The 27,695-nt window shown below is 55.9% G+C and overlaps 1 protein-coding gene across 1 annotated transcript in view; it reads left to right on the top strand.

The window, feature by feature from the left end:
* Window positions 1-26,812, top strand: part of CERS4 (ceramide synthase 4) — a 31,854-nt gene extending 5,042 nt beyond the window's left edge. Inside the window, exons 2-11 of the mRNA XM_032309028.1 lie at window positions 18,652-18,825; window positions 21,729-21,846; window positions 22,544-22,662; window positions 22,760-22,817; window positions 23,085-23,135; window positions 23,487-23,579; window positions 24,038-24,166; window positions 24,442-24,548; window positions 26,090-26,246; window positions 26,348-26,812. Of these exons, the coding sequence (XP_032164919.1) occupies window positions 18,653-18,825; window positions 21,729-21,846; window positions 22,544-22,662; window positions 22,760-22,817; window positions 23,085-23,135; window positions 23,487-23,579; window positions 24,038-24,166; window positions 24,442-24,548; window positions 26,090-26,246; window positions 26,348-26,524 (1,182 nt within the window). The 5' untranslated portion in view covers window position 18,652 and the 3' untranslated portion in view covers window positions 26,525-26,812. The remainder of the gene's footprint in view (window positions 1-18,651; window positions 18,826-21,728; window positions 21,847-22,543; window positions 22,663-22,759; window positions 22,818-23,084; window positions 23,136-23,486; window positions 23,580-24,037; window positions 24,167-24,441; window positions 24,549-26,089; window positions 26,247-26,347) is intronic.
* Window positions 26,813-27,695: the final 883 nt, after the last annotated feature.

The raw sequence follows: 27,695 nt of genomic DNA, 5'->3' as shown, positions 1-27,695 counted from the left end.
CCCAAGCACCCCTCAAGCATCACCTTCTTTTTTTTTTTAATTTTTTAAAAAGATTTTATTTACTTATTTGACAGAGATCACAAGTAGGCAGAGAGAGGCAGAAGCAGGCTCCCTGCTGAGCAGACAGCCCAATGTGGGGCTCGATCCCAGGACCCTGGAATCATGACCTGAGCCAAAGGCAGAAGCCTTAACCCACTGAGCCACCCAGGCGCCCCAAGCATCACCTTCTTAAGGAGACCATCCTGACCTTCCCGTTTAAAATCACAGCCCCCACTGCCCAATTCCTGATCTCTTTCCCCTAACCTGTTTTTCTTTCCACTACGGGGCATAATGAAATTAATTAATAAAATGTATAGTATTTGCCACCCCTAACCCTCACCCTGTCCTGGACCTCAGCTCCAGGCACACAGTGTGCCGCAATGACAAGGAGGCAGCCTTTGGAGACCGGCGGGATAACCCAACCCCCTGCCTTCTCCTTTGTGCCCTTGGGCGATTCTGTGCCTCAGTTTACACAGCTGCAAATTGTGGATGACAGAAGCAGTTGGCGGCAATTTAGACTCTGAGGCAGGACACTTAGAACTTTCCCCCACATAGTCCTAGAATTTTCCACAAACGTGTTGAGAGTGGGGGGGAGGGGGGCCGAGCCTTTCTAAGGAGGTCCTGTTTTTTCCCCTCTTCATAGATTTCAGATCTTTCACTTTTGAATAAGAAGGAAATTTTTTTGATAGACCATGAACCCCAGGCGAATGCCATGACCCTTTAGGATGCTTCATTTCTAACACCGACATCCGGTTTCTCCACTGAGAGTCGAGAGGTCCCTCGGGTCTGCAGACTGAGGCGGTTCTGGGGGGGGGGGGTGCCAGGTTATACCCATGCCTGTGCTTCCTCTAAGCTCGTTCTTCCTGGCAAAGGACTGATTGTGAATTTTGACACTCGTAGCTTTTTTTTACGCCCTGAAATTTATATAACTCCCGAGAAATATTGTGATGCAGGCAATAGGAATTGCTCATTAAATCCAAGAGCTGTGGGATGGGCTCAGGGAACGAGATCTCTCGCTTACACGCCTGACTGGTTGGTCCCACATTTAGTGAAGCTGGCCGTTGGGGCTGCAGATTTTCAGATCACTTTCCCGAGGGTGGGGCTGTGGGTACCCGTCAGAGCTTTGGCTTTGGCATTGATGACCTGTCAAAGGTGCTTGCAGTAACTTCTGGATTGAGACAGGAGCAAGCCAGAGGGCAGGAGCTGCTTACCTGTTTCAACCTGTTTCAACGTTGGGCGGTAGAGGTAGGACCAAGTGAACACACTGATTAAACTTCTGGAAATAGGTGAAGAGGTCGTGCCTTGGGACCTTGGGAAATCCAACCGGTACATAAGTCACTTGCACAGCATTGCTCAAATACTGCCTAGAGATCGGGCGGAGAATATTTAGAAACCATTACTACGTGGACATTTGAAGCCACTGGCTTTCATCTGGAGTAGCTTGCTCTTGCCCTGGATGCCTCTATTATTCCTGAAATATTCTGGAAGCACTGCCCTTTGTATGTTTCAGTAGCATCTTCTTTGTAGCTTGCGAAGGCATTCTTCATTGCTGTGCTGATGTAACCTGGGTCTTGTCTTCTGAGGAGGTCTTGTTGGAACCGAGGCCTGAGTTGGAGTGGACAGTGGACACAGCCAGGAATCCGACCCCGTTGATTGCCCTCCCAGAGCCCCCCGCCGCGTTCTTTGGGGAGATAGATAGAGATACATTGTTACAAGGCAAAATAAAGCAGACCAAATGGAGAGCCCATGGTGCAGCCCGGAAGTCTCGGAAGGCTTCCTAGAAGCAGCAACAGGCAGGCTACTTACTTTGAAGGGCTGGAGGAACAGCGAATAGTGACTCAGGCCGAAGAGATATCCGGGGATTGCATTAGAGTGATGTTCCTGAAATCCGACCGGACCCTGGGAATCTGGCCACAGACCCTGGCTGAGAACCACGGATGTGGGTGGGTGGTGTCTGCAGGAGGTCCCTGGGGGGACCAGGTCGGGGGGAGGGGAGGCTTGTCCTTTGAGCTGTGTGCTGCGGAGGGTGGGGACGGAGGGTGGGGACGAGGGCTCAGCCTGCCTGCACCCCCGGCAGCATCTGTGTGCTTCCCATCTGAGAGGAGGGGCTGCCCCCAACGGTTGGTCATGGTCATCATTGGAGAGGAAGTGCAGCTTGGCCTCTAGTTACGCAAACACCTCTGGTCCTTAAAGGGCCCACGGACAGCCTGGCATTCTGGCAGGGGGGCTCTTCTCTGCTCACCCCATGAGGTTTGGGACCCCAGCCCAGGACCCCAGAGGGCGACCAGCGCTCACAGGCACCCCGCACAGGCTCCATCCCCTTTCTGGGCAGGTGAGAGTTTCACAGAAGGGGCTGCTGGCCAGAGACCACTCCCCAGGAGCAGATCTGCCCAGGTGTGTGGACCTGAAGTTTACGGTTGGCAGCTGTGTGATCTGGAACCTGGACAAGGGCGTTGGCCCACGTTCAGAAGCATGGCAGTCGGGGCAGGGAGGCAGTGCCCTCAAGGCCCTGCTCTTCCCCAGTGCCCTCAAGGCCCTGCTCTTCCCCAGCATCACCCCTTTTTGCATTCAGAAGGCACCTTCTCTGAGTCCCACATCCTGGATTCCCCCACAAGGGCTCTTCTCGGCCCCACACACCCCTGGGCTGCGTATCCCCAAATTCCTGCCCAGGCAGGGAGTTCCCAGATCAGTTGCCCACCCCAACATCCTCAGCCCTCCTGCCCTTGAAGATGTCCCTCCTCAGCCCTGTCTCAGCCACTGAGGAGCTCTTGGGGAAACATTTCCGTCACCTTTGAAACCCAAGGACCGCCCACGCTCATGGAGGGGTCACGGTATTGGCTCCCTGCTGGCGACCTCGCAGCGGGACCCGCCCACGCCCCCACTGTACCTTATGGCCTAGGTGACAGGCACTTTCACCCTCCCCCTCGAACCAGGAGAACTCTGACCGACTGGCCTGGCAGCCTCGCCAGTATCCAGCTCTGGTCAGGACTGAATGTCATCTTGTTTCCATTGTATCTGTCTTATGGCTACTGTCGGGCAGTGACATTGACTTTCTCTGTAAGTTTCTTCTGAAAATAAACATGCTTAAAAACAAAGCGAGCCTTTTGGAGGAGATTGGTGGGTGCGTGGTGCGCAGATGGGAGAGGCTGGGGCCGACCAGTGACCGGACTGTGGGAGGGATGGAGGGGAGGGCCCCCAGTCCGGCCCAGGGACACTGGGCAGGGCTTCCTGGCCACCGAGGGTGAGAACAGAGTCTTGAAGAAGCGGAAGGCATTTGGCAGGCAGAAAGGGCATTACTGGTAGGGGGAACAGCCCGGACACAGCGCTGTGGGGGGCAGGAACGTTTGCAGGATCTCAAGCCAAGGCTGTGATTCTTAGGTTCGAAGGGCAGCCTGGGCCAAACCCGAGGCTGGGAGCCCGGGGAGGAAGGCCCAGTTAGTGACAGGAGAGGAGAGGGCGTCGCTGTGGGCCATGAGCGGGAAGGGACCTGCTCCATGGTCACGTGGCAGGCGGACACGGTTGCAGCAGGTGAGGAGGGGCCGAGCAGCCCGGCTGTGCGCGGTGGACTCCGGGACAACTCCCAGATTCCTGTCTGCAAAGGCTGGGTGGAAGGTGGGACCTTGGCCAAGAAGCCTGGGGAGGAAGAGCGCACACTCTGGTGCAGGGTGACTTGATCTTGATCGTGGTGTGTCCGGGCAAGGAGCGGGCAGGTGCTCCGGGCTTGTCAGGTTTGTTGGGGGAGACACCTGGGCGCTGCGGGAGTCGGAAACCCACCGTGCGCCTGTGCCCGTGGCAGATCCCAGGCGCGTGCGATTTCCAGGCACAGCAGATGGCAGTGGGGGGTCCAGGACTGGATTGGGGGCCAAAGGGGAGGAAAACCAGCGTGGATTAGAGACAGGACAGCAGAGAGGGGAACCAGGATGCTACAGCTCTTGGAAGGAGGGGCGGACAAGGGGTCCCATATGCAATCAGGGGTCATGAATACATAGACAAAGAATTGGCCACTGAAATTAGCCATGGAAGGGGGGGCATGTGTCCCCAGGGAACTAGGCAGAGTGCAAAGCAGACAGGTGGAGATGGAGTGGAGCCTGGGCTCAGAGGCAGGTTCTGCTTTCCAAGAATGCCAGAGGAGCTGTGGAGGAGCTGAGGTTCCGTGAGCCTGGGTTCATCTCGGATGCCTAGTGGTATGGAGCAGAGTTGAGATGCCAGCTGGGTGACCCTGGGTAGATGACTCAGGGTCCCCGAGACTCAGTTCATTCATGAAATAGGGACGCTGGGGCACCTGGGTGGCTCAGTGGGTTGCGTGTCTGTTAATTTCAGCTCAAGTCATGATCTCAGGGTCATGAGATCAAGCCCAGCATGGGGCTCTGTGCTGGGCATGACGCCTCCTCAAGAGTCTCTCCCTCTCCATCTGCCCCTCCCCGTCTCCCCCCCACCTTCCCCACCACACACGCATTCTCTCTCCCTAAAGGAAGAAGGAACTATGGATGCCGACAGCATCTTCCTCAGGGCATGTCTAACAACATTTCCGAGGTAGGAAGGCAGGGCACTTGGCGCAGGGCTTGCCGTGGGTAAACCTCTCTGGGTGGCACCTGGCACGGTACCAGCACCCCAGGTACGTTGGGCAATCCCTGCTACAGGTGTGGGCAAGGCCTGCTGTCCCAGAAAGCAGCCTGGCTTTTGGGGCTCCTTGGCCCTACCTGAACCTGCCTCCATCTATGCCATCACCGGGAAGTGGCAGAGGGGCCCAGTGGCCAGCTGGTGGGAAAGAGGAGGGCAGATGTGAGACCAGGCTGGGTGGAGAAGGTGCCATCAGAGTGCAGCCTGGAACCCACAGTTGTCTCCGCCCTGGAAGGTGGGTAGTGGCATTGCTGGAGGGGATGATTGTGTTTGGGAATTGGTTTCGTAATGATGAGCTGGGGTGGGGAGCTGGTTGACAGCTAACGTAACCTCTGAGCCCATATCTCCTCTACCAGCCACCCCTTCAGCAGAAACCTTTATTTTCCTTTTGTACTAATATGATTTTCTGTTTAAAAAGTCACCTTTAATGTTTACACTCACTAGACTCTTATTCAACCTTAAAAGGAAGGACATTCCAGGGGTACCTGGGTGGCTCAGTGGGTTAAGCCTCTGCCTTTGGCTCAGGTCATGATCTCAGGGTCCTGGGATCGAGCCCCGCATTGGGCTCTCTGCTCGGTGGGGAGACTGCTTTCCCCTGCCCCCCGCCACGGCCCCACCTGCTGCTTTGCCTACTTGTGATCTCTCTCTCTCTCTCTGTCAAGTGAATAAAATCTTTATAAGGGGGGGGCGCCCAGGTGGCTCAGTGGGTTAAAGCCTCTGCCTTCGGCTCAGGTCATGATCTCAGGGTCCTGGGATCGAGCCCCACATGGGGCTCTCTGCTCAGCGGGGAGCCTGCTTCCTCCTCTCTCTGCCTGCCTCTCTGCCTACTTGTGATCTCTATCTGTCAAATAAATAAATAAAATCTTAAAAAAAAAAAAAAAAAAGGAAGGACGTTCTGACACCTGCTACAACATGAATGGACCTTGAGGACATTATGCTCCATGAGGGACACCAGACACAGAAGGACACACTGTATGATTCTACTTACAGGAGGGACCTAGAGTCGTCAAATCCATAGAAACAGAAAGCAGAGTGGAGGTGCCAAGGGTCAGGGGTGGAGGAGTTGGGGGTTAGTGTTTAATAGGGACAGAGTATCAGTTTTACAAGATGCAAAGAGTTCTGGAGACGGATGGCGGTGATAGTCGCCCAATGATATGACCACAATTAATACCACCGATCTGTACACACAGAAATGGTTAAGATGGTATATTTTTATGTTATCTGTATTTGACCACAATTTAAAAATTAGGACACCTGGTGGCTCAGTTGGTTAAGTGACTGCCTTTGGCGCAGGGCATGATCCTTGCATCCTAGGATCCAGCCCCGCATCAGGCTACCTGCTCGGCAGGGACTCTTGCTTCTCCCTCCCCCGGTGTTCTCACTGGCTCTCTCTCTCTCTTTACCTCTCAAATAAATAAAATTTTAAAAAATAATAAAACAATAAAAATGTATGTAGCTGTGAAACATTCCTTGTAAAAATTAGTGAATCACAAAACAAGCAGACCAGCTCCTCCCTTCCCTGACTTCCTGATGCAATAACTCTGAGCATAGACTACATCCTTATGGCCTATGTCCATGAGTTCATGTACATATGTGTAGCTGTGGGAAAAAATACAGAGTCTTCATATGCTTTAAATATTTTTTCCTGCCCACATTCTTCTTCCTTTCTCTTGTTGGGCCTGTTAGATCTTCTGATAGTCCCAAAGGTCACTGAGACTGTGTACTTTTATTTTCCCAATTGTGGTAAAACATACAAAAGATAGAATTTACCATTTTTAAAAATTTACCATTTTAACCATTTTTAAGTGTGCTACTTAGTAGCCCTAAGTCCCTTCACAGCATTGTGAGGGTGGCACCACTATTTCCAGATGGCGCTTGTTTTTTTTTTTAAGATTTTGCTTTTAAATAATCTCTACACCCAACCTGGGGCTAAAATTTACAACCCTGACATCAAGACTCACAGGCTGTACCAGCAGAGCCAGCTAGACACCCCAAGTTTATTTATTTATTTATTTTTCTTTTAAAAATCTCTATACCTATCATGGGGTTCAAACTCACAACCCCGAGACCAAGAGTTGCATGCTCTTCTCTGTGAGCCAGCCCAGCCCAGCATCTCCCAAATGATACATTTCTTTTTTTTCTTCCTTTTTTTTTTTTTTAAGATTTTATTTATTTACTTGACAGAGATCACAAGTAGCCAGAGAGGCAGGCAGAGAGGTGGGGGTGGGGAGCAGGCTCCCCTCCAAGCACAGAGCCCAATGGGGGACTCAATCCCAGGACCCTGAGATCATGACCTGAGCCAAAGGCAGAGGCTTAACCCACTGAGCCACCCAGGTGCCCCACCAGAAGACACATTTCTATTCCATCTTTGTTTTTTCTTCTCTGTTCTTCCGTTTGAATATTTGCTATTATCTAGCTCCAAATTTGTTAACTCTTCAATCATCTCTGATTGCTATCAAGCCCACGTGTGATTTTGTAATTGCAAGTATTGCATTTTTGCAGTTTTAGAATTTACATTTGATTCATTTTTTTACCTTTCCACTGAGGTTTCTTTTTTTTTTTTTTTTCAAAGATTTTATTTATTTATTTGACAGAGATCACAAGTAAGTAGAGAGGCAGGCAGAGAGAGGAGGAAGCAGGCTCCCCGCTAAGCAGAGAGCCCGATGTGGGGCTCGATCCCAGGACCCTGGGATCACGACCTGAGCCGAAGGCAAAGGCGCTAACCCGCTGAGCCACCCGGGTGCTCCTCCACTGAGGTTTCTTATTTGTTCGTTCATTAGGAGCTATTTTTTTTTCCTTTCCATCCTTGAATAGATCATAATAGCTGCTTCAAAATCTGTATCTGTTCCTTCCAACATCTTGGTCACCTCAGATTTTAGTCCCTGTTAATTTCCTTCTGTCTTGAGTATGGTTCGTGTTGTCTTGTTTCTCCAAAGATCAAGTAATTTGGGGTTGTATTCTGGACATCATCAAGATGTTATCGTGGCGACTCTGGGTTCTGTTATGTTCCTCTGGAGAGCACTGATTTTTTTTTTTTTTTTTTTTTTTTAAATCAGGCAATTAACCTGTCTGGACTCAGGCTCCAAAGTCTGTTGTCCTCATGGTGGGTGGCAGGTGAAATCTCTCTTCCTTTCTTTTAGCCTTAGCTGGCCTGGTTGGAGTCTCCCCTACATACGTGTGGTTCAGGGCTTAGCAGGAGACCTTTTGTGTAGAATTCAGAACTTCCTTTTTCGGACTCGCTCCCTTCCTTCACGCTCCATCCTGTTGTTAAGCAATTGTGATCTCTCTGGGCTCTTCTCATTTTTCAAGCCAGTTCCTATTTCCAGCAAAGAGCAGTACAAATGAGAAACCCACCTCCCATATACCAGGTATAGACTCCCCTCCAACTACTACCTCTTTGGCGTCACTCTAGAGCAGTACCACCTGGTAGAACTTTCTGCAAGGATGGAAATGTTCCATACCTGCACAAATCTGGTGGCCATAAGCCACGTGTGGCTCTTGAGCAGAGAAATTTTGCTGTGTGCAACTGAGGAATTGAATTTGAAATTGTGTTTCATTTCAGTTCATTGCAATTCAGATAGTCCTATGCTGCTGGTAGCTACCATGTGGGGACATCACAGCACCCGGGCTTTCAAGTAGTCTGTTTTTGTATGTCAGCCAGGGTTTCTGGTTGTCTCCAGTGAGGCTGGTCTGAAGCAGCTGACTCTGACTTCAGTGGAATCCGAGCTCTCCTGGTGCTTTTCCATTGCCTAAATGACGTATGAGGCCATTAGTGGCTCCCCGCATTTTGCTTTTATTTTATTTTTTTAACTCCCTGAACCCCCATCCCGCTCACTCAAGTCAATGAGCATAATGTTCCTCCTCTTTTTTCCCCTTTGGTGATTTTTTTAAAAGATATATTTATTTATTTCAGAGAGAGAAGACATGACCAGAATGGGGAGAGGGAGAGAGAATCCCAAGCGGACTCCAGGGTGTGGAGCTGTACATGGCTTGATCTCACGACATCAAGAGCATTACCTGAGCTGAAACCAAGAGTCAGTTGCTTAACTGCACTATCTGGGTGCCCCTCCTTTGGTCGTTTTTTAAAATTAATAATTGCGGGGGGGCACCTGGGTGGCTCAGTGGGTTAAAGCCTCTGCTTTCGGCTCAGGTCATGGTCCCAGGGTCCTGGGATCGAGCCCTGCATCGGGCTCTCTGCTCAGCAGGGAGCCTGCTTCCCTTCCTCTCTCTGCCTGCCTCTCTGCCTACTTGTGATCTGTCAAATAAAAAAAAAAATCTTAAAATTAATAATTGGGGGCACCTGAGTGGCATAGTTGGTTAAGCATCTGACTCTTGATTTCAGCTCAGGTCATGATCTCAAGGCCATGAGATCGAGCCCCCCATTGGGTTTCATGCAGGGCATGGAGCCTTCCTAGGATTCTCTCTCTCCCTCTCCCCCTCCGCCTTTCAAAAAAAGTAAGTGTTGTGAAATACACATGACATAAAACTTACCATCTTGACCATTTTTGAGTGCACAGTTTAGTGTTGATATATTCACATTGTTGTGCGTCCCTCTCCAGAACTTTCTCATCTCCCTAATCTGAGACTCTGTCTCCCCACCCCCTCCCCCACCCCTGGCACCCACCATCCACTTCCTGTCTTTACAGATGGATCTCTCTAGGGACCTCCTGTGAGCGGAATCCTACAGTGTCTGTCTTGTTGTGACTAGTTTCCTCAAAGGACATCCTCAAGGTCCATCCCTGATGTATTTTCCTCTGTCTTTTGGACTGTAATGTAAGATTTCTTCACATGGAGCCCTGAGGTTTCCAGTCCCCGACTGTTAGACATCCAGATTGCAAATTTGCCCTGGAGGGGAGAGAGGGATGGACTCCAGAAGGGCACCGGGAAATTCATGGAGCGATGGATATGTTCGTTATCTCGGTTGAGGGTGACGATTTCACATGTACATACATAGGTTAGAACACATCAGATCACACACTTTAAATGTGCACTTTCTTGTGTGTCAAGGATACCTCAAAACTGTATTTTTGTTTTTATTGTAATGGCCCAAGTGGGCTCCCCTTATCCCCCACCTGTAAGCTTCATCAGTGCCTGTGCGGGTAATAGTCAGCTCCTGCTGCCCCCCCCCATCCCCACTTGCTTTTGGGGCTGAGGACTGCTCCCTTCCCCCTCAATGTCCAAGAGACCTGATCCTCTCTCCTATCTTGGTCCTTGAAACCTCCCTGACCACCCCCAATACACTAGGTGAGGCTGGGGACCCCAGAGATCTCTCCCGGGCTCTTCCTGCCCAGGGGGACACCCAGAGCCAGCAAGCTCTCTAAGCTCCAGGGCTCAAGAAAGCTCCGAAGAAAGGCCCAGGGATAGGGCGCAGTGAGACGGGCAAGGCTGTGGGGAGGGGGCTCTGCTGTGTGTGGGGAAGGCTCTTGAGGAGGCCTCTTAAGGAGGAAATAGAATCTGACCCAGGTCTTGAAAGGCTAGTGGGAACCGGCCCCCTGAAGCAGGCATTTAGGGCAGAAGGCCGAGGGCGGATGCTAAGTCCTGGACGCTGGCGGCAGGGGTGGGGGGGCGGTGTGTGTGGAGCTCATGGGTGTCCCAGCTGCTGGGCGGGGCCCTAGGAGGGAGCTGAGGCCATCAGAGTGGCCCACAGCCAGCCCAAGGCAGCTGCAGTGATCCTCATGGCCCCGCTGGTGCTTGTCTTCTCTGGGGGGTGGGGCATTGCCAAGAGGGTGGCCAGCAGGGGTGCAGCTCACCTAAGCCCCCCGGGCCTGCCAAGGGGTGTAGCAGTTAAGAAATCATGTGCTGAGGGGTGCCTGGGTGGCGAAGTGGGTTAAGCCTCCAACTCTTGATTTGGGGCCGGGTTGTGATCTCAGGGTTGTGGGATCAAGTCCCGCGTCAAACTCAGCCCAGTGTCTGCTTGTCCTCCTCCCTTGCTGTTTCCCCCACATGCGCTCATCCTCTCTCTCTCTCTCAAATAAATAAAGAAAATCTTAAAAAAAAAAAAAAAAAAGAAAAAGAAAAAGAAAAGAGAAGAGGGGTGCCTGGGTGGCTCAGTTGGTTAAGCCACTGCCTTTGGTTCAAGTCATCCGGGATCGAGTCCCACATCAGGCTCCCAGCTCCATGGGGAGCCTGCTTCTCCCTCTGACCTTCTCGCCTCTCATGCTCTCTCTCTCCCTCTCAAATAAATAAATAAGTAAAATCTTTGAAAAAAGAAATTATATGCTGAGCAACTGGTTCGCTGAAAACACAGAGAGGGTGGGGGAGGGGCTTGAACCTGGAGAATGATTGACAGGCAGAGGCAGGCCCCCGGCGGCTGCACAGAGTCCGGTGAGCCCTGAGCCCACTGGTGGTACAGGGCAGCCCCCTCACCACCCTGATGAGCTTCTGGTTCCAGCTCTCGCCCTTGCTGGCTAAATGGCCGGTAGCTTCTTGCTTTAAGCCTCGGGCTTCCCAGTTCTGAAATGGGGCAACAGGGAATCTCCTTTACTGGGATCGAGCTGACCTTGCCAGTTGAAACAGATGGTTTCTTTTTAAGTAGGCTCCACACCCAGTGCGGGGCTTGAACTCACAGCCCCAAGATCAAGAGTCACCCACTCCTCCAACTGAGCCAACCAGGAGACCCGGTGGGGTTGGTTTTTTTTCTTTTCTAGAAGATCTCACCACCTGCACTGAAGTCCTCGCATCCACCCATCTGTCCATGTGTCTGCACTACTCATACCCATTCATTCGTCTGCTTAGCACTTAGTTGGCACCCAGTGTTGTGGGAGGCCCTAGCTTAGGATACTGCAGTGCCTAAAACAACATTCTAGCCTTCAGGAGTCTTATATCTTGGGTGAGGCAGAAAAACAAATAATAGATCAAATAGGACAAGAGGGCTGAAGGAACAAAACAGGATGAGGAGATGGAATAATACACAGGCTTCTTTGGTAGTGATCTGAGAAGATTTCTCTGAGCTGAGATGTGAATAATGAGCGCTGGACACAGGGATGTGTAGGGGAACAGCATGTGCAAAGGCCCTTGGTTAAGAATGAGCTTGGTGAATTGAACACAGCATATGCAAAAGCCCTGGGGCAGGAATGAGCTTTTTGAGCTAGGTATGTATATGTAAAGGTCCTGGGGTAGGAATGAGCTTAGTGAATTAGAAGGCCAGCAAGCAGCCATTGCAAACAGTTGAGTTGGTGGGGTGTGGGAGGGTGTATCAACAGAACCAGAGTATGGAGGGCAGAAGTGTGTCGTCTTTTTTTTTTTTCTTATTTTTAGAAATTATTTAAAATTTATTTAGAGAAAGAAGAGGGAAAGAGAGACTCTTAAGCAGGCCCCACGCCCAGCACAGAGCCTGACACAGGGCCTGATCTCACAACCCCGAGATCATTACCAGGGTGGAAATCAAGAGTCGGACACTCAACCCACTGAGCCACCCAGGCGCCCTCAACAGTGTGTCTAAATCTGAGGGGTTGGGGTGGGAGGCAGAGTCCTGGACCTGGGGCTGGGCAGGGAACACCACCCGTAGGGATTCTGCTCAGAGAGGTTCATGGTGGAGGAGCCAAGGCCAGCCACAGGGGACAGCCGGGGCCCAGGGCAGGGGAGGCTGTGGCTGTCTCCACACCACCCCCACTTAGCACATCATGTGTTCCCTGCCTGGGCCTCCAGCCGCGGGAGTCAGGTGACGCCCGGCAGCAGGCCAGGCTGCAGGAGCCCGGAGGGGTGTGTGTGTGTGTGTGTGTGTCCGTCCGTCGTCGCTGGGCAGCCCAGACATCAGGAGTCTGAATTGATTTCCTTTTTCACAACCCCGGGCAAGTCGTGCATTTCCAGCCAGGTTTAAAATAAAACAAACCTTCTGTGCACAGCCCTGCTCTGCTGGCCAGTCCGGGTGGCGCTCAGGACTTCCAGGGAGCAGGAAGGATGGAGTCAGCTCCCTCGGACCCCTGAGAGGGGACAGGGATCATCCGCTCATCCTCCTCTCCCCGTACTATCACAAAGCCCTAATCCCTCTCTCTCCCCCGGTCTGAGGATATATTTTTAGCCACTCGGAAGGATTATCAGAGTCTGGCTCCCAGGTGGCAGGGGCAGGGCTGGGAGTGAGGCCAAAGAGGCTTCAAGACACAGCGGCCTTGCTGGGAGACTGGGGGGCAGGGCAGGGGTGATGGGGGCAGGGTAGGGGTGTGGGGGGTTGTAGGCTCAGGCTGGTTGGGCTGACCAGCCACTCCCTCACTCGGTGAGTCTCCAGATGACCCCTCAGTGGCCCTGGCTAAGCCCAGCCTGAGTTCATGAGCTACAGCTTGAAGGGAAAGCTGCAGAGGTCAGGGAGGTTCTGGGAAGAACCTTCCAGAATCTGCTGCAGGCCAGCACCCCACCTCCCCAGGCTGCCCCTCATCCCACCACCCCTCTCTGCTGCTAATAACATGCAGGTCAGTCCTACTTACCACTCACTCCACTGCCCATGTGGAAAGGGTTCTTATTAGCCCATTTTACAGATGAGGAAACGGAGGCACAGAACAGCCTGCTTGCCTGCCTGAGGTTGATTGCCTGGTGAATGGGTGAGGCAGGAGTCACCTCGGTGTGGTACGGCCCCTGGCCCACACAATAAACTGGAAAGCAGGTGGTTTGGCTGTACCCATTTTTCAGATGGGGCAGCTGTATGGCAGAGTCCCAGGAAATGAGCAGAGGAGCTGGGGCCCAAAGGAGAACAAGGAAAATCTGAGCCTGAGCCTCCTTCCTTCCCGTCCTCTGGGAAGGAGGGGTCTGATGAGGGTCAGGTGGTGGAAGAAGAGAAGTCTGGGCCTTGCTGGTCGTTTAGTAACAGCCGCACATGAGTCCCTCCTGTGTGCTAGGAGGGGACAGACAGACAAACAGGTTGGAGAAGGGGTAGGGCTTCCAGGGCTGAGACCTCTGCAGTCAAGGTGGGTCAGTCTAACGTGGACGCCGGAAAGGACCAGGCTTGCTTCAGCTGAGGGGACTGGGGCTCCAGGCTGGTCACGCAACCTTCCTTCTCCACCCCGGGCTGTCGCCAGAGAGCCTCCGTGACGAGCTCCCAACCTCACAGTGAGTGAAGCAGGACTGGGGGAGTGTGCTTCAACTAAATCCAATCGGGAGCTACCTCCAGGAGGAAGCAACAAATGAACTGGGTTTTGAGGGATGCCTAGGAGTTTGCCAGACAGACAGGGAAGGTGTATAAGCCCTGTGGAGACTGTTTCATGTTCTCAGCACCCAGCATAGGGCAATAAATATTCAATGGGCATTCTAGGCAGAGGGCAGCACTTGCAAAAGGGGCTGTATGAAATCCTTTGGTGTGGTGGGAGCCGAAAGTGTCAGGCAGTGAATGGGGGGCTTGAGAAGCCCAGGACATCAGTGGAGGCCTGAGATTGGAAGATGCCCTTGGTCTTGTGTGTTCCCCCTTGTCTCTGAAGCTCATCACGACTTGCCGGTGGCACAGAGGCAGTGGGTCTTCATCTGGGCATCATTGAGTGAGGGAAGCATATGGGGTAGGGGGCCAGGACTCCCGGGTATCTGCTTCAGCTCTGGCTGGCTGGGGGCTTTCCTGGGACTCCTTGCCTATTTGCATCTGCACTGGGCGGCAGAGGGAGGGAGGTCTGCTGAGAAAGTGGGAGGAGGCCAGAGGTACCATGCAGGAGATGTGGCTCCAGTTGGGAGGTGGGAATCCCAGGCTGAGCATGCGCCCTCAGGTGGGGGGTGGGGGCAGTGCACCAGATCAAGCCAACCTTGCCTGTCAGTGCAGCTAGTTTCTTGTAGAGCAATCAACCACCCAGACAGAAGACTCTGTGCCCATCTGTCCCTTCTGTCTGGGCCATCTGAGCCTGCTAGGTCTAGACTAGCCGCTGTCACATACCCTTGTTTGTCAGGCTGCTGCTGCTGCTCATCACCTCACTGACTGCCAGATGTCCCCCCCACCACCATGGGGGCTGCAGACTGCTCCTTCATCTCCGTCCCTCCCTGGGCTGGTCCATCCCTCCCCATGGACTTGAACACCAGCCACATGCTGGTTCTGAGACCCAGACTCAGAATGTTTCTTATTTCTGTATTTGACTTGTGATGTTATGATTTATAGTAAGAAAGAAATATTTGTTCTTTGTCTCCGGTCTCACACTGAACTCCTAAAACCCTTGGAATTTCCAGCGATGGGGGTGATCTAGGTGTCCTTTGTTAGGTTGACATGGCTGACTTTGGGAAAGCCTCTGGGGCACCAGGGTGGGTGGGTTGGTTGTCAGGGAAGGCAAAGAGTGAAGAGAGAGACAGTAGAAATTTCGTGCGGGCCCCTCCCACCTCCAGGGAGGGGAAGGGGCTGCAGGCTGACTCACTGGGCAGTGAGCAATGATTTAATCGAGCATGCCTTTGTAATGAACCTCCCCAGAAACCCAAAGGGCGAGGTTCAGACAGCTTCTTGGTTGGTGCGTGCATGGAAATTTGGGGAGAGTGATGCACGTGGAGGTGGGCCCCCCCCCACCTTGCTGTCTACGTCTCTTCCATCGGGCCGTTCCTGAGTTGTGTTCTTGTCTAATGAACCGGTGACCTAGTAAGTAAAACGTCTTTCCGAGTTCTGTGAGCCCCTCTAGTGAATTACTCAAAACCCCCAGGAGGGGGTCGGGGGGGCCTCTGGTTTACAGCCAGTTGGCCAGAAGCACAGGTGACGATTTCATGTAGACACACCTGGCGGCTGAAGTGGGGGGACAGTCTCTGTAGGACTGAGCCCCTTACCCCTTGGGATCTGACCCCACCTCCAGGTCCAGTGTCAGAACCGAGTTGAGTCCCGTGGACAAGCCCACAAGGTGGGATTGGAATCAGATGGTGGACTCTTAAAATGCAGGCATTTTCATGAGCAGGAGAAAAGGGCCCACACCAGAGATGGATGACTCAGGGAATTTCCTCAACCAGAAGACCACTGGCTCGGATCGGGAGACGGAACGTGCCAGCCTTAGGCAACCCCACAGGGCCCCTCTGGTCACTGTCTGTCCCAAAGGCAGCCGCCTGTCCCGATGCCCAGCAGTGTGGTCACGGACTAATGCCCCCTAAAGACGCCACGTCCTGATCCTGGAGCTTCGTGTGACGAAGGGGTCTAGAGGTTGCTGACGGTGTGGGGGCTGACCCCGGATTCCCCGGTGACTCAGTGTCATCCCAGCGGCATTTATAAGAGGGAGGCAGGAGGGTCAGAGAGAGAGAGATGTTGTCTTGGAAGACAAAGACGGGACCTTCATCCAGGGAGTGCAAGTGGTTTCTAGAAGCCAGGAAAGGCAGGAACGGATTCTTCCCCAGAGCTCCGAAGGAGCCCAGCCCTGCCCAACCTTGCACTCAGCCCAGCGAGACCCCATTTCAGACTCCTGAGCCCCAGAACCATGAGAGAACACATCTGCCACTGCGTTAGTGGTAACCTGCGACAGTGGCTGCGGGACACAGATGCCGCCATCCTCGGTCCGTTTTGCCTGCTGTTGAACTTGATAAAAATGGAATTCTGTGTGTGCGTCTCTGCCCTGCATCGGGCTCTCTGCTCTGCCGGGAGCCTGCTTCCTCCTCTCTCTGCCTGCCTCTCTGCCTACTTGTGATCCCTATCTGTCAAATGAATAAATAAAATCTTTAAACAAACAAACAAACAAAGAAGTCTCTGGAAACCTGCCCCTCCTCTCTACCCCCTTCCAGTGGACAGCACCTCCTTCTGGCCTCCGAAAGGCCACTTCCCACGAGGCTGCCAACACCCCATGGTTTGTGTCCTTATCTAAAATAAAACCAAGGGCCACAGAACCCCCGGACATCCAGAAAACAGTTTGGCCGCTGCTTATGAAGTCAGATGGGCGGCTTCCCTGCCGGGCTGACCCGGGAGATGTGTCTGCTCATAATCGCTGTGTTCCTAATCACCCCAAATGGGAAGCATTCCAGTTGCCATCAACAAGCAGATGGTACATATCCACGATTTGGGGGCGGCGGCTGGGGGAGCTACCAGTAGATGCTATGACACACGAATCTCAAAACGGTTCCCCAGAGCGAAAGAAGCCAGACAGGAAGGTGGAGTGTGTGATTCCGTTTATAGGAAGTTCTAGCGCAGACAGGATGAATGCAGGGCGGGAAGGAAAGTCAGAAGCGAGGTTACCTTTAGCCGGAGGAGATGGAGGTTGACCACAGAGGGGCACGGAGAGCTTTGCGGAGGGAGGAGGGGGGTGTCCGTGGTTGGAGGCTGCGTCACGCGGCTGCCTGTATTTGTTCGGACTCGGCAACCGTTCGGTGAAGGATTTATGCATTTCGCTCTAGCAGATTTTACCTTGAAAGAAAAAAAAAACCCATTAGCAAATATTGGAGCCTAGCTAATGATCTGCGTGCTGAAATATTTAGGGGTGATGCAGCTTGATGTCTGCTGCTTGTTTTAAAATGCATCCAGGAAAATAAGATGGCCTGATCTGGGGGGGGGGAGGGGAGGAGCGGGGAAGGTGGGTGGATGCACTCGCAGATATCCGATAGAGCAGATAGAGCAAACTGGCCGGCAGAATCTAGTGCTGGGGTGTAGGAGTTCACTGTAAATTCTTCCAACTTTTCTGTAGGTTTGAAATTTTTCATCACGAATGTTGGGGGAAGTTGTCCCAACTCCTCCCTGAAGCCCACAGGCCCAGCACGACCTGCCCCTGTCCCCTTCCCTCCCCCCCCTTGCTCATTCTGCTCCAGGGGCCTCTTGCTGTTCCCCTAACACTCTATGAGCTCAGTCCTGCCTCAGGGCCTTTGCACCTGCTGCTGCTTTCTCTGAAAGTCCCTCCCTACCACCACTACTCTCCTCTGCGTAAACCCAGGCCCTTCTCATCTCTGGGTCTCTGCCTAGAAGGCATCTCCTTAGACTTTCATTGGTCACCTCGTTTAAAATCGTGGTACCCTGCTCATTTTCTACCAGGCCTCATCACACAGTCCTGTCTCATTTACGAATCTGTATGCTTGTGTGATGGCTGCCCCCCATACGGGGACAGGAATATGTCTGCTTTTTTCCCTGATGTGTCCCTAACACCTAGCTGCACGCTGGCATGAACAAGTCAATCAGAGAACACCTTGTGGATGGACAGACAGATGGACAGTCGGGCAGGCACATGGATGGATGGACGGATGGACAGATGGGTGGATGGACAGACAGATGGGCAGGCAGGTGGATGGATGAACATACAACTGAATGGACGGATAGATGGATGGTGGGTGGGTGGGTTGGTTGGTAGGTAGATGAATTGGAGGGACAGGTGGATGGACAGACATCAGCAGGTAACGTGGATGTTTAGATGGATGGATGGATGGATGGATGGATGGACAGACATAAGGATGAACAAACCTCCCAAGCAGGGGCTAGTGTGGGGGTCCAGGCACTTGTCTTAAGATCTCGGGAAAGGGCAAAGCTGCTTGGGTGCCTCAAGATGGCTGTCGGAAAGCCTTCTTGGTGGAAGGAAAGCTCACTTAATTGCGGCTCCAGTGATCAGGCAGGCACCGTCACGCACCAGGGACTCTTGCCCAGCCGCAGCCCAGCCTCACAGCCAGCGGGGCTGCTGACCTTCACACCCGGAAGGATGCTCGGGAAGGGAATTGCGGATTTCCTCAGCTTCTCACCTTTGGGCTGCCTTGGAGACACCTTCCCACAATGGCGGGACACCTCCCATGACATTGGAGAACTTGAGTTTATGACCCCAGTCAGCCAGTCCCTTGACTTCCAGCCACCTTTTTTTGCACCTGTGAAGTGCAGAGCACTAACTCTTTTCATGAGGTGTGTCTCCGGGACCAGCAGGCAGGGAGACACTTTGCATTAGTGGGCTGGGCTCCCAGGTGGGCTGCTGTCCCTGTATGACAAATGAACTTGAGATTCAGAGCCCGCAGGTCACTTGCCTGAGGGCACAGAGCGCAAGTCCCTCTTTCACACCGGTTGTCATAAAGTCAAGGTTGCGGGGCGTTGGGGCACAAGGGGGCGAGGATGGGGTGGTGGGCCCTCCCGCACGCTGAGCTCCCACTAACGGGACCCTGTGCCCACAGGATGTTGTCCAGCCTCAGCGAATGGTTTTGGCAGGAGAGGCTGTGGCTGCCGCCCAACAACACGTGGGCTGCCCTAGAGGACCGGGATGGCCTGGTCTATCCTCACGCCCGCGACTTGCTGGCAGCCCTGCCCGTGGCGCTGGCCCTGGTGGTCATGCGCTTGGCCTTCGAGAGGTGAGTTTATGCCTCGCGGTGGTGCCTGGCCCTGTTGTCCTCCCCTGCGCACAGTGCTCACCCTGGCCAACTGTCCTGTGTTGTTTCGTCCTCATGTGTCCTGGATAGAGCCTGGCGTGCCTTTCCTGGCACCCCCCTTGCCCCTAGCTGCTACCACCCACACTCCTCCAGCCTCTGAGGGCCGGTTCCCTGTCACCATGGCCGCTGCTCGGGTCTGGAGGCCCCTGCATCTTTGGCAAACCTGGGGGGCGGGGGGGTGGGGGAGTGGGCCTGGAGGGCGCGTTCTTGCTTTGCTGACCACGTAAGGGTCTGCAGAGGCCAGTCAGTGAGCAAAGAAACGTGTTTTTTTTTTTTAAGATTTTATTTATTTGAGAGAAAGAGGGCACAAGGCCTGGGGGTCGGGCAGGAGGCTAGGATATAGGGAGAAGCAGAGACTCCCCGCCGAGCAGGAAGCCTGATGCAGTTGGGGGAGGGGAGCAGCACCATTCCAGGACCCTGAGATCATGACCTGAGCTGAAGGCAGATGCTTAACTGCTTACCCAGCTGAGCCACCCAGACTTGCTTCTCGCCCACTCCCTCCTGCCTCTCTCCTATGGGCAAGGTGACCCTCCAACCCTCCTTCCTGGCTCCTAAGGCTTCCCTCCCCCCTTTGTAGCAAAGGAAGGAGCAAAAAGCACTGGCTTCCCCTTTTGTGCCCTAAACCACCCCACCCCACCCCCGGCGGTCCCCACCCCCAATCTCTTGCAGCCTGCTGGTGCCCACACCCCTGAGTGTTTGCCCCCCCCCCCACAGGTTCCCAGCAACCTGGTTCCCAAACTCTGTAGATTTTCAGTCATTTCTCATGGGACCCAGACCCTGCTTCCAACCGAGTCTCCTCCTCTTTTCCTGGCTGGCTGTCTCCTGGGTGTGGGCATCTCTCTGGGGTCCCTTTGCTGGGTCCCAGGTAGCCCCACCCTCCCCACCAACTCTGTAGTTACAGCTTTCAGACCTGTTCTGCCAGGCCCCTCTGCTGCCGGCACCCCCATGATCCAACCCCCCCCATCATCAGCTGCCTCCCCAAGATTCCCTCTCCGGCCTGCCCTCTGCAGGTCCGCTACTCCCTATGTGGCCACCCGGCCTTTGCACTCTGTCCTCTGCAGTCCCTTCAAAGCTGGGTTGCAGAAATGCCCACCAGGCCCCTCCACCATCCCTCCCCCCACCCTCCAGAGCCCTTATCCCCCTTCAACCCCCTCCACACCCCCGGAATCCCCCCTCCCCCCACTTTGGGTCCCTGGCTTTGCCCTCCCCTGATGACAGGGACTTGGGAGCATTCTACTTCTTGCTTTGTCTCTCCAGGCCAGGCTTCCTAGATATAGGCTGGACCCCAGGAGACCCAGGGAATACCCACAGAGGTTGTATTTATGTAACAGATACCCTCTGAGCGCCTACTGTGTGCCCATCATTGCTCTGAGCAGCTTACGCATCCTAAGGCAGCCCTTAGCGCAACCCCACGAGGCGGCACTAATGCTCTCCCCATTCTACAGAATAGGAAATGGAGGCACAGAGGTTGAGGGACCAGCCTGTGGTCACCCAGAGGGAGAGTCATCTTGGACTGAGGTCTTTGCCGAAGGGGTTCTAGGAGGCTCAAGTCAGGGGCGGGGGGCACCTTTCCTGCAGGACAGGAGACCTGCCCGGGTTCACTACTGGAGCGTGGAGTGAGCGGTTGTTTATTTAACTGATGGCCTCATCAGACATAGGTGGGGTGTATTCACATCCCAGAGGTGTCCTTTTAAAGGGCCATGGGGATGGGATAGCTTTGGTGAAGTTTGGAATATAGGGCAGGTTAAGTGGGGGTGGGGTCGGGAGCCAAGAAAGAATTCTTGAGACGTCTTTGGTGCAAAATGGTGGTTTATTAAAGCTCCGGGGACGGGCGCTGGAGGCCGCTGAAAGCTGCTGCACTGGGGTTGTGAGGGATTAGGTACCAGGGGTTAGGGAGGTAAGGAACAAAGTTTTAAAAGAGCTTTCCTATGCTAAAAAGGACCTTTGATACCAGACGGCTGGCCATTGTCAGGTTCAGGAGGGTGTTTTCCCCTCTAGCCAGGCTTTACCGTTAAGATAGTTGGGAGATTCTTGGAAGAATGGCACACACGAGTCCCACCCAGGACTGGGGGTGGGGGGAGGTTGCAGGGTGACAGCTTCTGCTCTGTCCTCAGCCGGCCTTCTGTCCCCTCATCAGCTTTTCCAAGGTCGAAGGCAGTGGTTTTCGCCATTTTTAAAGTCAATGCTGGGCCCATCTGCTCCTCCCTGGCCGGGCAGCCCTGGGCATCGCTCTGACCTGTCTGAGCCCCCGTTTGCCCATCAGGACAGTGGGGACTCTGACAGTAGAGTCAGATGAGCCGCAGCTGATGCGGATTCGTACCCATGCTCGGCACTCAAGAAATGACAGTCCCCTCCTCCCCAACGTCCTGTCACTGTTGTGCTGGAAGGAGTTCCTTGCTGAGCTGCCCTGAGCCTCAGTTTCCCCAAATGCAGGGTGATGGTTGGTGGGTATGAAGTGCTGGGGGACACTCCCCCCCCTTGTGGGACATGTGGTGACGGGCCAGGGACCAGGGACCTCTGCCTGTCTACACCGCTCCTGCCTGTGGGGACCCCTGAGCCAGGCAGGGGACAGACAGGGACCTAGACCATGAGACAGGCAGCGAGGAGGCCCTTCTTCCTGATGGGGACTGTGTGAAGCTACCTGAGACCCCGCAAGTTAACCTTCACACCCCCACCCTGAAGACCGGCCACCCAACTGCCTTTTCTTAGGTTTGGTCCCAGTGCCATGGCCGGGCTACCCCTCGGGGCTCCCAGCATATGACCCGGCCCCTCTGAGCCTCAGTTTCCCCACCTGGATTGACAGGCTCTGTCTCCCCTGCACCCAGATTTGTTGGCCTGCCCCTGGGCCGGCTGCTCGGTGTGCGCGATCAGACCAGGAGGCCGGCGAGGCCCAATGCCACTCTGGAGAAGTACTTCCTCACAGAAGGGTGGAAACCCAAGGAGGTGAGAGCCCCCCTCTGCCCCCCTCCAACCCCTTCGGCCAGCCCAGGCCCCCTTGTGGGCGGGGCCTGGGGAATGGGATGTGGCCCTGTTGCCAGGAACAGGGAAGTCCAGGGCGGCCTCTGCACACCCACAGTGCTCCTACCCCCAGGCCACCAGTGGGCAGATCCTGCGACTGCGGGGCTGGGGAGCTGGGGGCGGTTGGGGGGGGGGGCTGGTATCTCCTGAGCTGGTGAGGAGAGGAAGACCTGACTGACTGATGGGGTTGGGGGGAGACCGCAGCAGGCCTGGGATACCTCCGCATTCCCATCTGTACTGTGCTCTGGCTGTCCCTATGCAGGACCTTCCTCCCTCCCTGGTCACCCTCTCTCTACAGGTAGGGGTGGGAGGCGAGGTCGCAACTGCCTGCCTGGGGTGGGGGTAAGACCGGACTTTTCTGGAAGGGTAGAGGAAAACCTGTGCTCCACCGCCACCCCCTTTCTTAGTCCCGGTCCCTATCAGCCACCTGTCTCTCCTGTGAGCAGGGCTGGCTTGTATACGGCCTGTTTTGGGGGGCCGCCTCCATGTCTACAGGCAGACAGTCCCACAGGCAAGGTCTGGGGGAGCAGGGGAAGGGGTAACGCGGCCGGGTCTCATCTGTCCTGGGACAGGGACAGGAAGGAAGCCACCTCTGTGACCTCCCCCACTCACCCCTCCCCAGCACCAGATGGCCGTCCTTGCGGTCCAGTGTGGCCTCACGCTGCCACAGATCCAGCGCTGGTTCCGGAGGCGCCGGAACCAGGACCGGCCCTCCCTGACCAAGAAGTTCTGCGAGGCCAGGTGAGCCCGGGGCTGGGGGAAGCGGGGGGGCGCTGGGGGTGCAGGGGGAAGCGGGCGCCTCCGGTGGCTGCCTCACGGGCTCCCTCCCCGCCTGCAGCTGGAGGTTCAGCTTCTACTTCTGCTCCTTCTTCGGAGGCTTGTCGGTCCTCTACCACGTGAGTGCGCCGATGCACTGGGCCCGGACTGGGGGGTGTGGAGGGGTGCGGGCAGAGGGGGGAGCCCGTGCAAAAGCACAGGGAGGAGAGAGCACTGGGAGCGGGCGTGGCGGACATCCACGTGCCCGGGAGGACACACCATGCCTGGGAACTGGGGGTCCAGAATGAGAGCGAGCGGCCCTGGGGATACCCCACCCACCCACCCCCGGCGTAGAGGGCTGGGCAACCTCTGGCCTCTGGGCAGCCTCAGACTCCGTGTCCCTGCAGGAGTCGTGGCTGTGGGCACCGGTCATGTGCTGGGACAATTACCCAAATCAGGTGAGTGGCAGGGAGAGCCCGGAGGCTGGTGGGGGCTTGGGGTGGTCAGAGTTCCTTCAGCCACAGCAGGGAGAGCCAAACCCAGACATGACATGACTCCCCTCCAGGTTCCGATCTATATTTTTGCCTCCCCTTTGGAATGGATAGGGGCCAGACTCCGGGAAACGGGGAGCAGGAGATGCCGCAGAACCACTGCCCTTGCCTACCTCCGGGGACAGGGATCTCACTCCTTCTTCACTCATTGGGATTCAAGGGTCCTGGTTCTGAGCAATGGAGGAGGGCCCTGGGGAGACTCCCTGCCCCTGGGGAGCCTCCACCCCCCACAGCTAACCTTGGCGGACACCCCTGCAGCCCTTGCAACCGGCCCTGTACTACTGGTACCTCCTGGAGCTGAGTTTCTACGTCTCACTGCTGATCACGCTGCCCTTTGATGTCAGACGCAAGGTGAGGCCTGGCTGGGAAGTGACGAGGGAAGAGGGGAAACGGACCGAGTCTTGCATGTGGGATGGCCTCACCGCCTACCCTGAGACCCCCTGGTGCCTCAGGTGGGAGACCCAGAGTCCACAGGGTACAGACGCCAGGGGTGCCTGGGTGGCTCAGTCTTTACACGTCCGTCTGCGGCTCAGGTCATGATCCCAGGATCCTGGGACTGAGCCCCGCATCAGGCTCCCTGCTCTTTGGGAGGCCTGCTTCTCCCTCTCCCACTCCCCCTGCTTGTGTTCCCTCTCTCGCTGTGTCTTTCTGTCAAACAAATAAATAAAAGCTTTTTTAAAAAAAAGTACAGACGCCAGCCAACCAGCTCCCTGCGAGGGCCTCCACCCATCCCGGCGGGGTGTCCGTCCCCCCCCCCGCCCCCCGCACCACCCGGCCTCATCCCTGCTGTGACCCGCTGTCTCCCGCAGGATTTCAAGGAGCAGGTGACACACCACTTCGTGACCATCCTGCTGATCTCGTTCTCCTACAGTTCAAACCTGCTGCGCATCGGCTCTCTCGTGCTGCTGCTGCACGACGCCTCTGACTACCTCCTGGAGGTGGACCTGGCCCAGCCCGACCCTCCCCCCGCCCCGCCCCCCGCAACACCCTCCCCCAACACCCTAGCCCTTCGTGAGGTCACGCCCCCGGCCACGAGGCCACGCCCCCTCGTGGCTTGCGGGGCGGTGGAAATAAAGGTTCTCACGCTCCGCACTACACCTTTCTACACAGTTCCTGGAGAGGAGGCCCCGCCCTTTCCCAGTGCCCTGCTTCTCACCTACTTTCCTGTCCCCACCATTGGCCTGAGGCCGGTTCTCTCTGTTGCCCTCCGCAGGCTGGCAAGATGTTCAATTACACGCACTGGCGGAAAGTGTGCGACACCCTCTTCATCATCTTCTCCTTGGTCTTCTTCTATACTCGCCTCGTGCTCTTCCCTACGCAGTGAGCACGCCGTTGGGGGAGCAGGGAGGGAGGGCATGTCTGAGATCCAGGCCTGCCTCCCTCTGGGTTTCCTGACCCATGGACTTGGGGCTGTGGGCTGGGTGGCTTCCAGGAGAAGGCAAGGAAAGGTGTTCCTGGAACTGGGCACAGCATGTGCAAAGACCCCGTGGTAGGAGAGACAGAAGTCTGGACTCAGTCATTCCCCCCTGTGCCTGGAACACGGAGCAGGAGGCAGGGTTGGGCACCCACTCACTAAAGTCTGCCCAGTCTGTTTGCTGATGAGGGAGCAAGGTGAAGATACCTGCTCGGGTGGGGCTAATGTGGGGAGGGGGTGGGGGGGACTAGAGTAAATAAGGCAAGCAAGTAGAATCTAAAGCATGAGAGAATGACGTGCTAAAGAGAAAGTGAGGTTGAGAAGGGCACAGGGAGTGCGTTGGTAGTTGGAATTAGGCTGGTCAGGGAAAAGGCAGCATTCATTGGGAAGGACTGGAGGGAGAGAGCTTAAGACCGATCGTATGGGAAGAGTGGTCCAAACAGCAGGCACAGCATGTGCAAAGGCCCCGGGGCAGAACTGGGCCTGGTGTGGAGGTATGGCACGGAGGCCCCTGTGGGTGGAGCAGAGTGAGTGAGGAGGGGACGGGGCAGGTCATTTGGGGCTTTGGGGTTCTCGGGGAGGACTTGGACTTTTACCCCAATGAGGAGGGAGCCCTGGAGGTTTGTGGGCAGAGGAGGGACATACCCACGGGCTCACAGGCGCCCTCTGCTGGCTGCTGGGGAATAGCGGATGAGAGGCCTGAGCAGGAACTGTGGGGGCCCAGGGAGGTCCAGCGGAGGGGACTGTGCTGGCCCAGGTGAGCCATGGTGGGGCTGGACCAGTGCAGGTGACAGAGGTGGGTACAGTCAGAGTCACTCGAGGCCCATGAAATGGGTATGAGGTCGGAGTTGCTGCTTGAGGAACAGGTGCGCAGCTGTGGCTGTGCTGGTTTGCAGGGTCTGTGGGGGGACTTAGAAATGTCATGGAGAAGGCATGAGCACACCAGCCTGGGGTTCTGGACAGAGATGTACATGTCTAGAGTTTGTAGCCACAAGCCTGGAGGAGGTCACTGGGTGACCTGGAGCCCTCGATATTTGCAGGCCGGGGGAGCCTGTGGAGGAAACAGAGGGCTGTGGGTCCCTGAAGGCCCAGGAAGAGAGAGCCAGCTGCCCGAGCAAGGCTGGCTCACGGTGGCCCCACAGCCAAGCCAGGGGGCAGGGCAGGGCAGAAGCTCACTGCCTGGGGGACCGGGATGGGGGAGGGAGCAGCTGGGCCACTAAGCATCCCCTTGGGGTTCATGTGTGTTCTGACAAGTTAATATGACCAGGCAAGAAGGGCACTTAAACGCCCAGCTAAAGAACATCACTTTCTCTGGGGGGCGGAGGGGGGGGGCAGCAGAGGGAGCCATGGTAGGTTGTAGAGCAAGGAGGGTCACACAAGTTAGAGGTCCCAAGGACTGGGGGCCTTGGTGGTGGCTGAGGCCCGTCTCCCCGCTCCCCTGCTGTAGGATCCTCTACACCACCTACTACGAGTCCGTCGCCAAGTGGGGCCCCTTCTTCGGCTACTACTTCTTCAACGTCCTCCTGGTGATGCTGCAGCTGCTGCACGTGTTCTGGTCGTGCCTCATCCTCCGCATGATCTACAGCTTCGTGAAGAAAGGCCGGGTAGGGCCGGGGTAGGGCAGGGTGGGCGGGGGCCGGGGTTCGCCTGCGGGTGCCTCCCTGCAGCCCCAGGCCCAAGCCTCATGCCCCGCCCCGCCCCGCAGATGGAGAAGGACGTGCGCAGCGACGTGGAGGAGTCCGATTCGAGCGACGGGGAGGCGGTCCCCGAGCACCTGCCGCTGAAGAACGGCGCGGCTGCCAGGCCCGGGGCGGCCCCGACCGACGGCCCTCGGAGCCGGACGGCTGGGCGGCTGGCCAACGGGCACACGCCGGCCACATAGCTCGCAGAGGCCGGGCCTTGAGGGCCGCCCCCAGTGCCCCATAGCTGGGATTTGGCTGGGGGCGGCTGGACTGGTGGCCCTGGGGCCAGCTCTGGAGACTGGGACGGCCCTCCCCCCGGGGGAGGGGAGAGGGCTAATGATCTGTCTCCAGCCCCTTCCTTCTGCCTGCCCTGCCCTGCCCTGCCCTTCCCTTGGGCAACTGGACAGAGCCGGGGAGGGTGGGCAGCCGGCGGAGGGCCCAGCTCCAGGTTGAAAGGGGCCCAATAAAACTTGAATGGAACCAGCTTCTCTGAGAGCTTATGTCCCTGTTAAGAGTCCCTGGTCCATCCCCAGAGGCCCCAAGGGGACTCTAATTACCCTACTGATGAGACACCTTCACCCCAAAACACACGCGCACCCCCAGGGGACTCAGCAAGCAGTGCGTGGGGACGCCCCCCACCCCAGGTGAGTCCCTGGCCCCAGCCAGCACTGTAGCCAAGGCACCTCCTACCGCCACAGAGCAGCCCTCGGCCCGAGGCTCACAGCCCCAGCTTACGGGTGAGAAGGTACTGGGCTCACGCAAGTGAGAGGCTGGGCGGCCCCTGCTCAAGGCTGGCAGAGTTCCAGGGCCTTCCTGGGGACAGTGAAATCAGGCCCAGGGGCTGAGGTCCTGTGGTCCTCCCCAGGTTCAGCCTGGGTAAGGTCGCCCCCTCTGCAGGAGCTCTGCGGGAAAGGAAGGCGTTGAGGGTCCAGGAATCACGCGACAGCCCCACACCCCACCCAAGGCCACTGAAGAGGAGGCCTGGGAGCCAGAGGTGGCAGAGGACAGGGACCCTGGGGAGAGGAAGTGTGTTAGAGGACATCACTGAGGGTGAGAAAGAAAAGACAGTAGAGGAGCAGAGGTGGGGGAGGAAGTGGAGGGCGAGGGGGGGGAGCAGGAGAAGACGGGACAGGAAGTGGGGGAGGGGTGCGGATCGGGTCGCACTGCTCCGCTCAGCAAAGGGGAGGAGAAAGGCCCTGCTTTGTGGCCCCCCCCCAGACACCGGGAAGAGGGACTGGCTGGACAGGGAAAGGGGAGGACCGAGGAGCTGCAGGCAGCGTGGGCGGGGGCGAGCACCCAGGAGGAAGGAAAGGAGAGACCCTGAGGGCTCAGCCAGGGTGCGTGGGGCTGGGGACCGGGAGCTGGAGGCTG

The sequence above is a fragment of the Mustela erminea genome, chromosome 1, assembly GCF_009829155.1.
Source record: "Mustela erminea isolate mMusErm1 chromosome 1, mMusErm1.Pri, whole genome shotgun sequence".
In the NCBI taxonomy this organism is placed as follows: domain Eukaryota; kingdom Metazoa; phylum Chordata; class Mammalia; order Carnivora; family Mustelidae; genus Mustela; species Mustela erminea.
The sequence above is the reverse complement of the archived record's forward strand: the minus strand, read 5'-3'. Positions and strand labels throughout refer to the sequence as shown.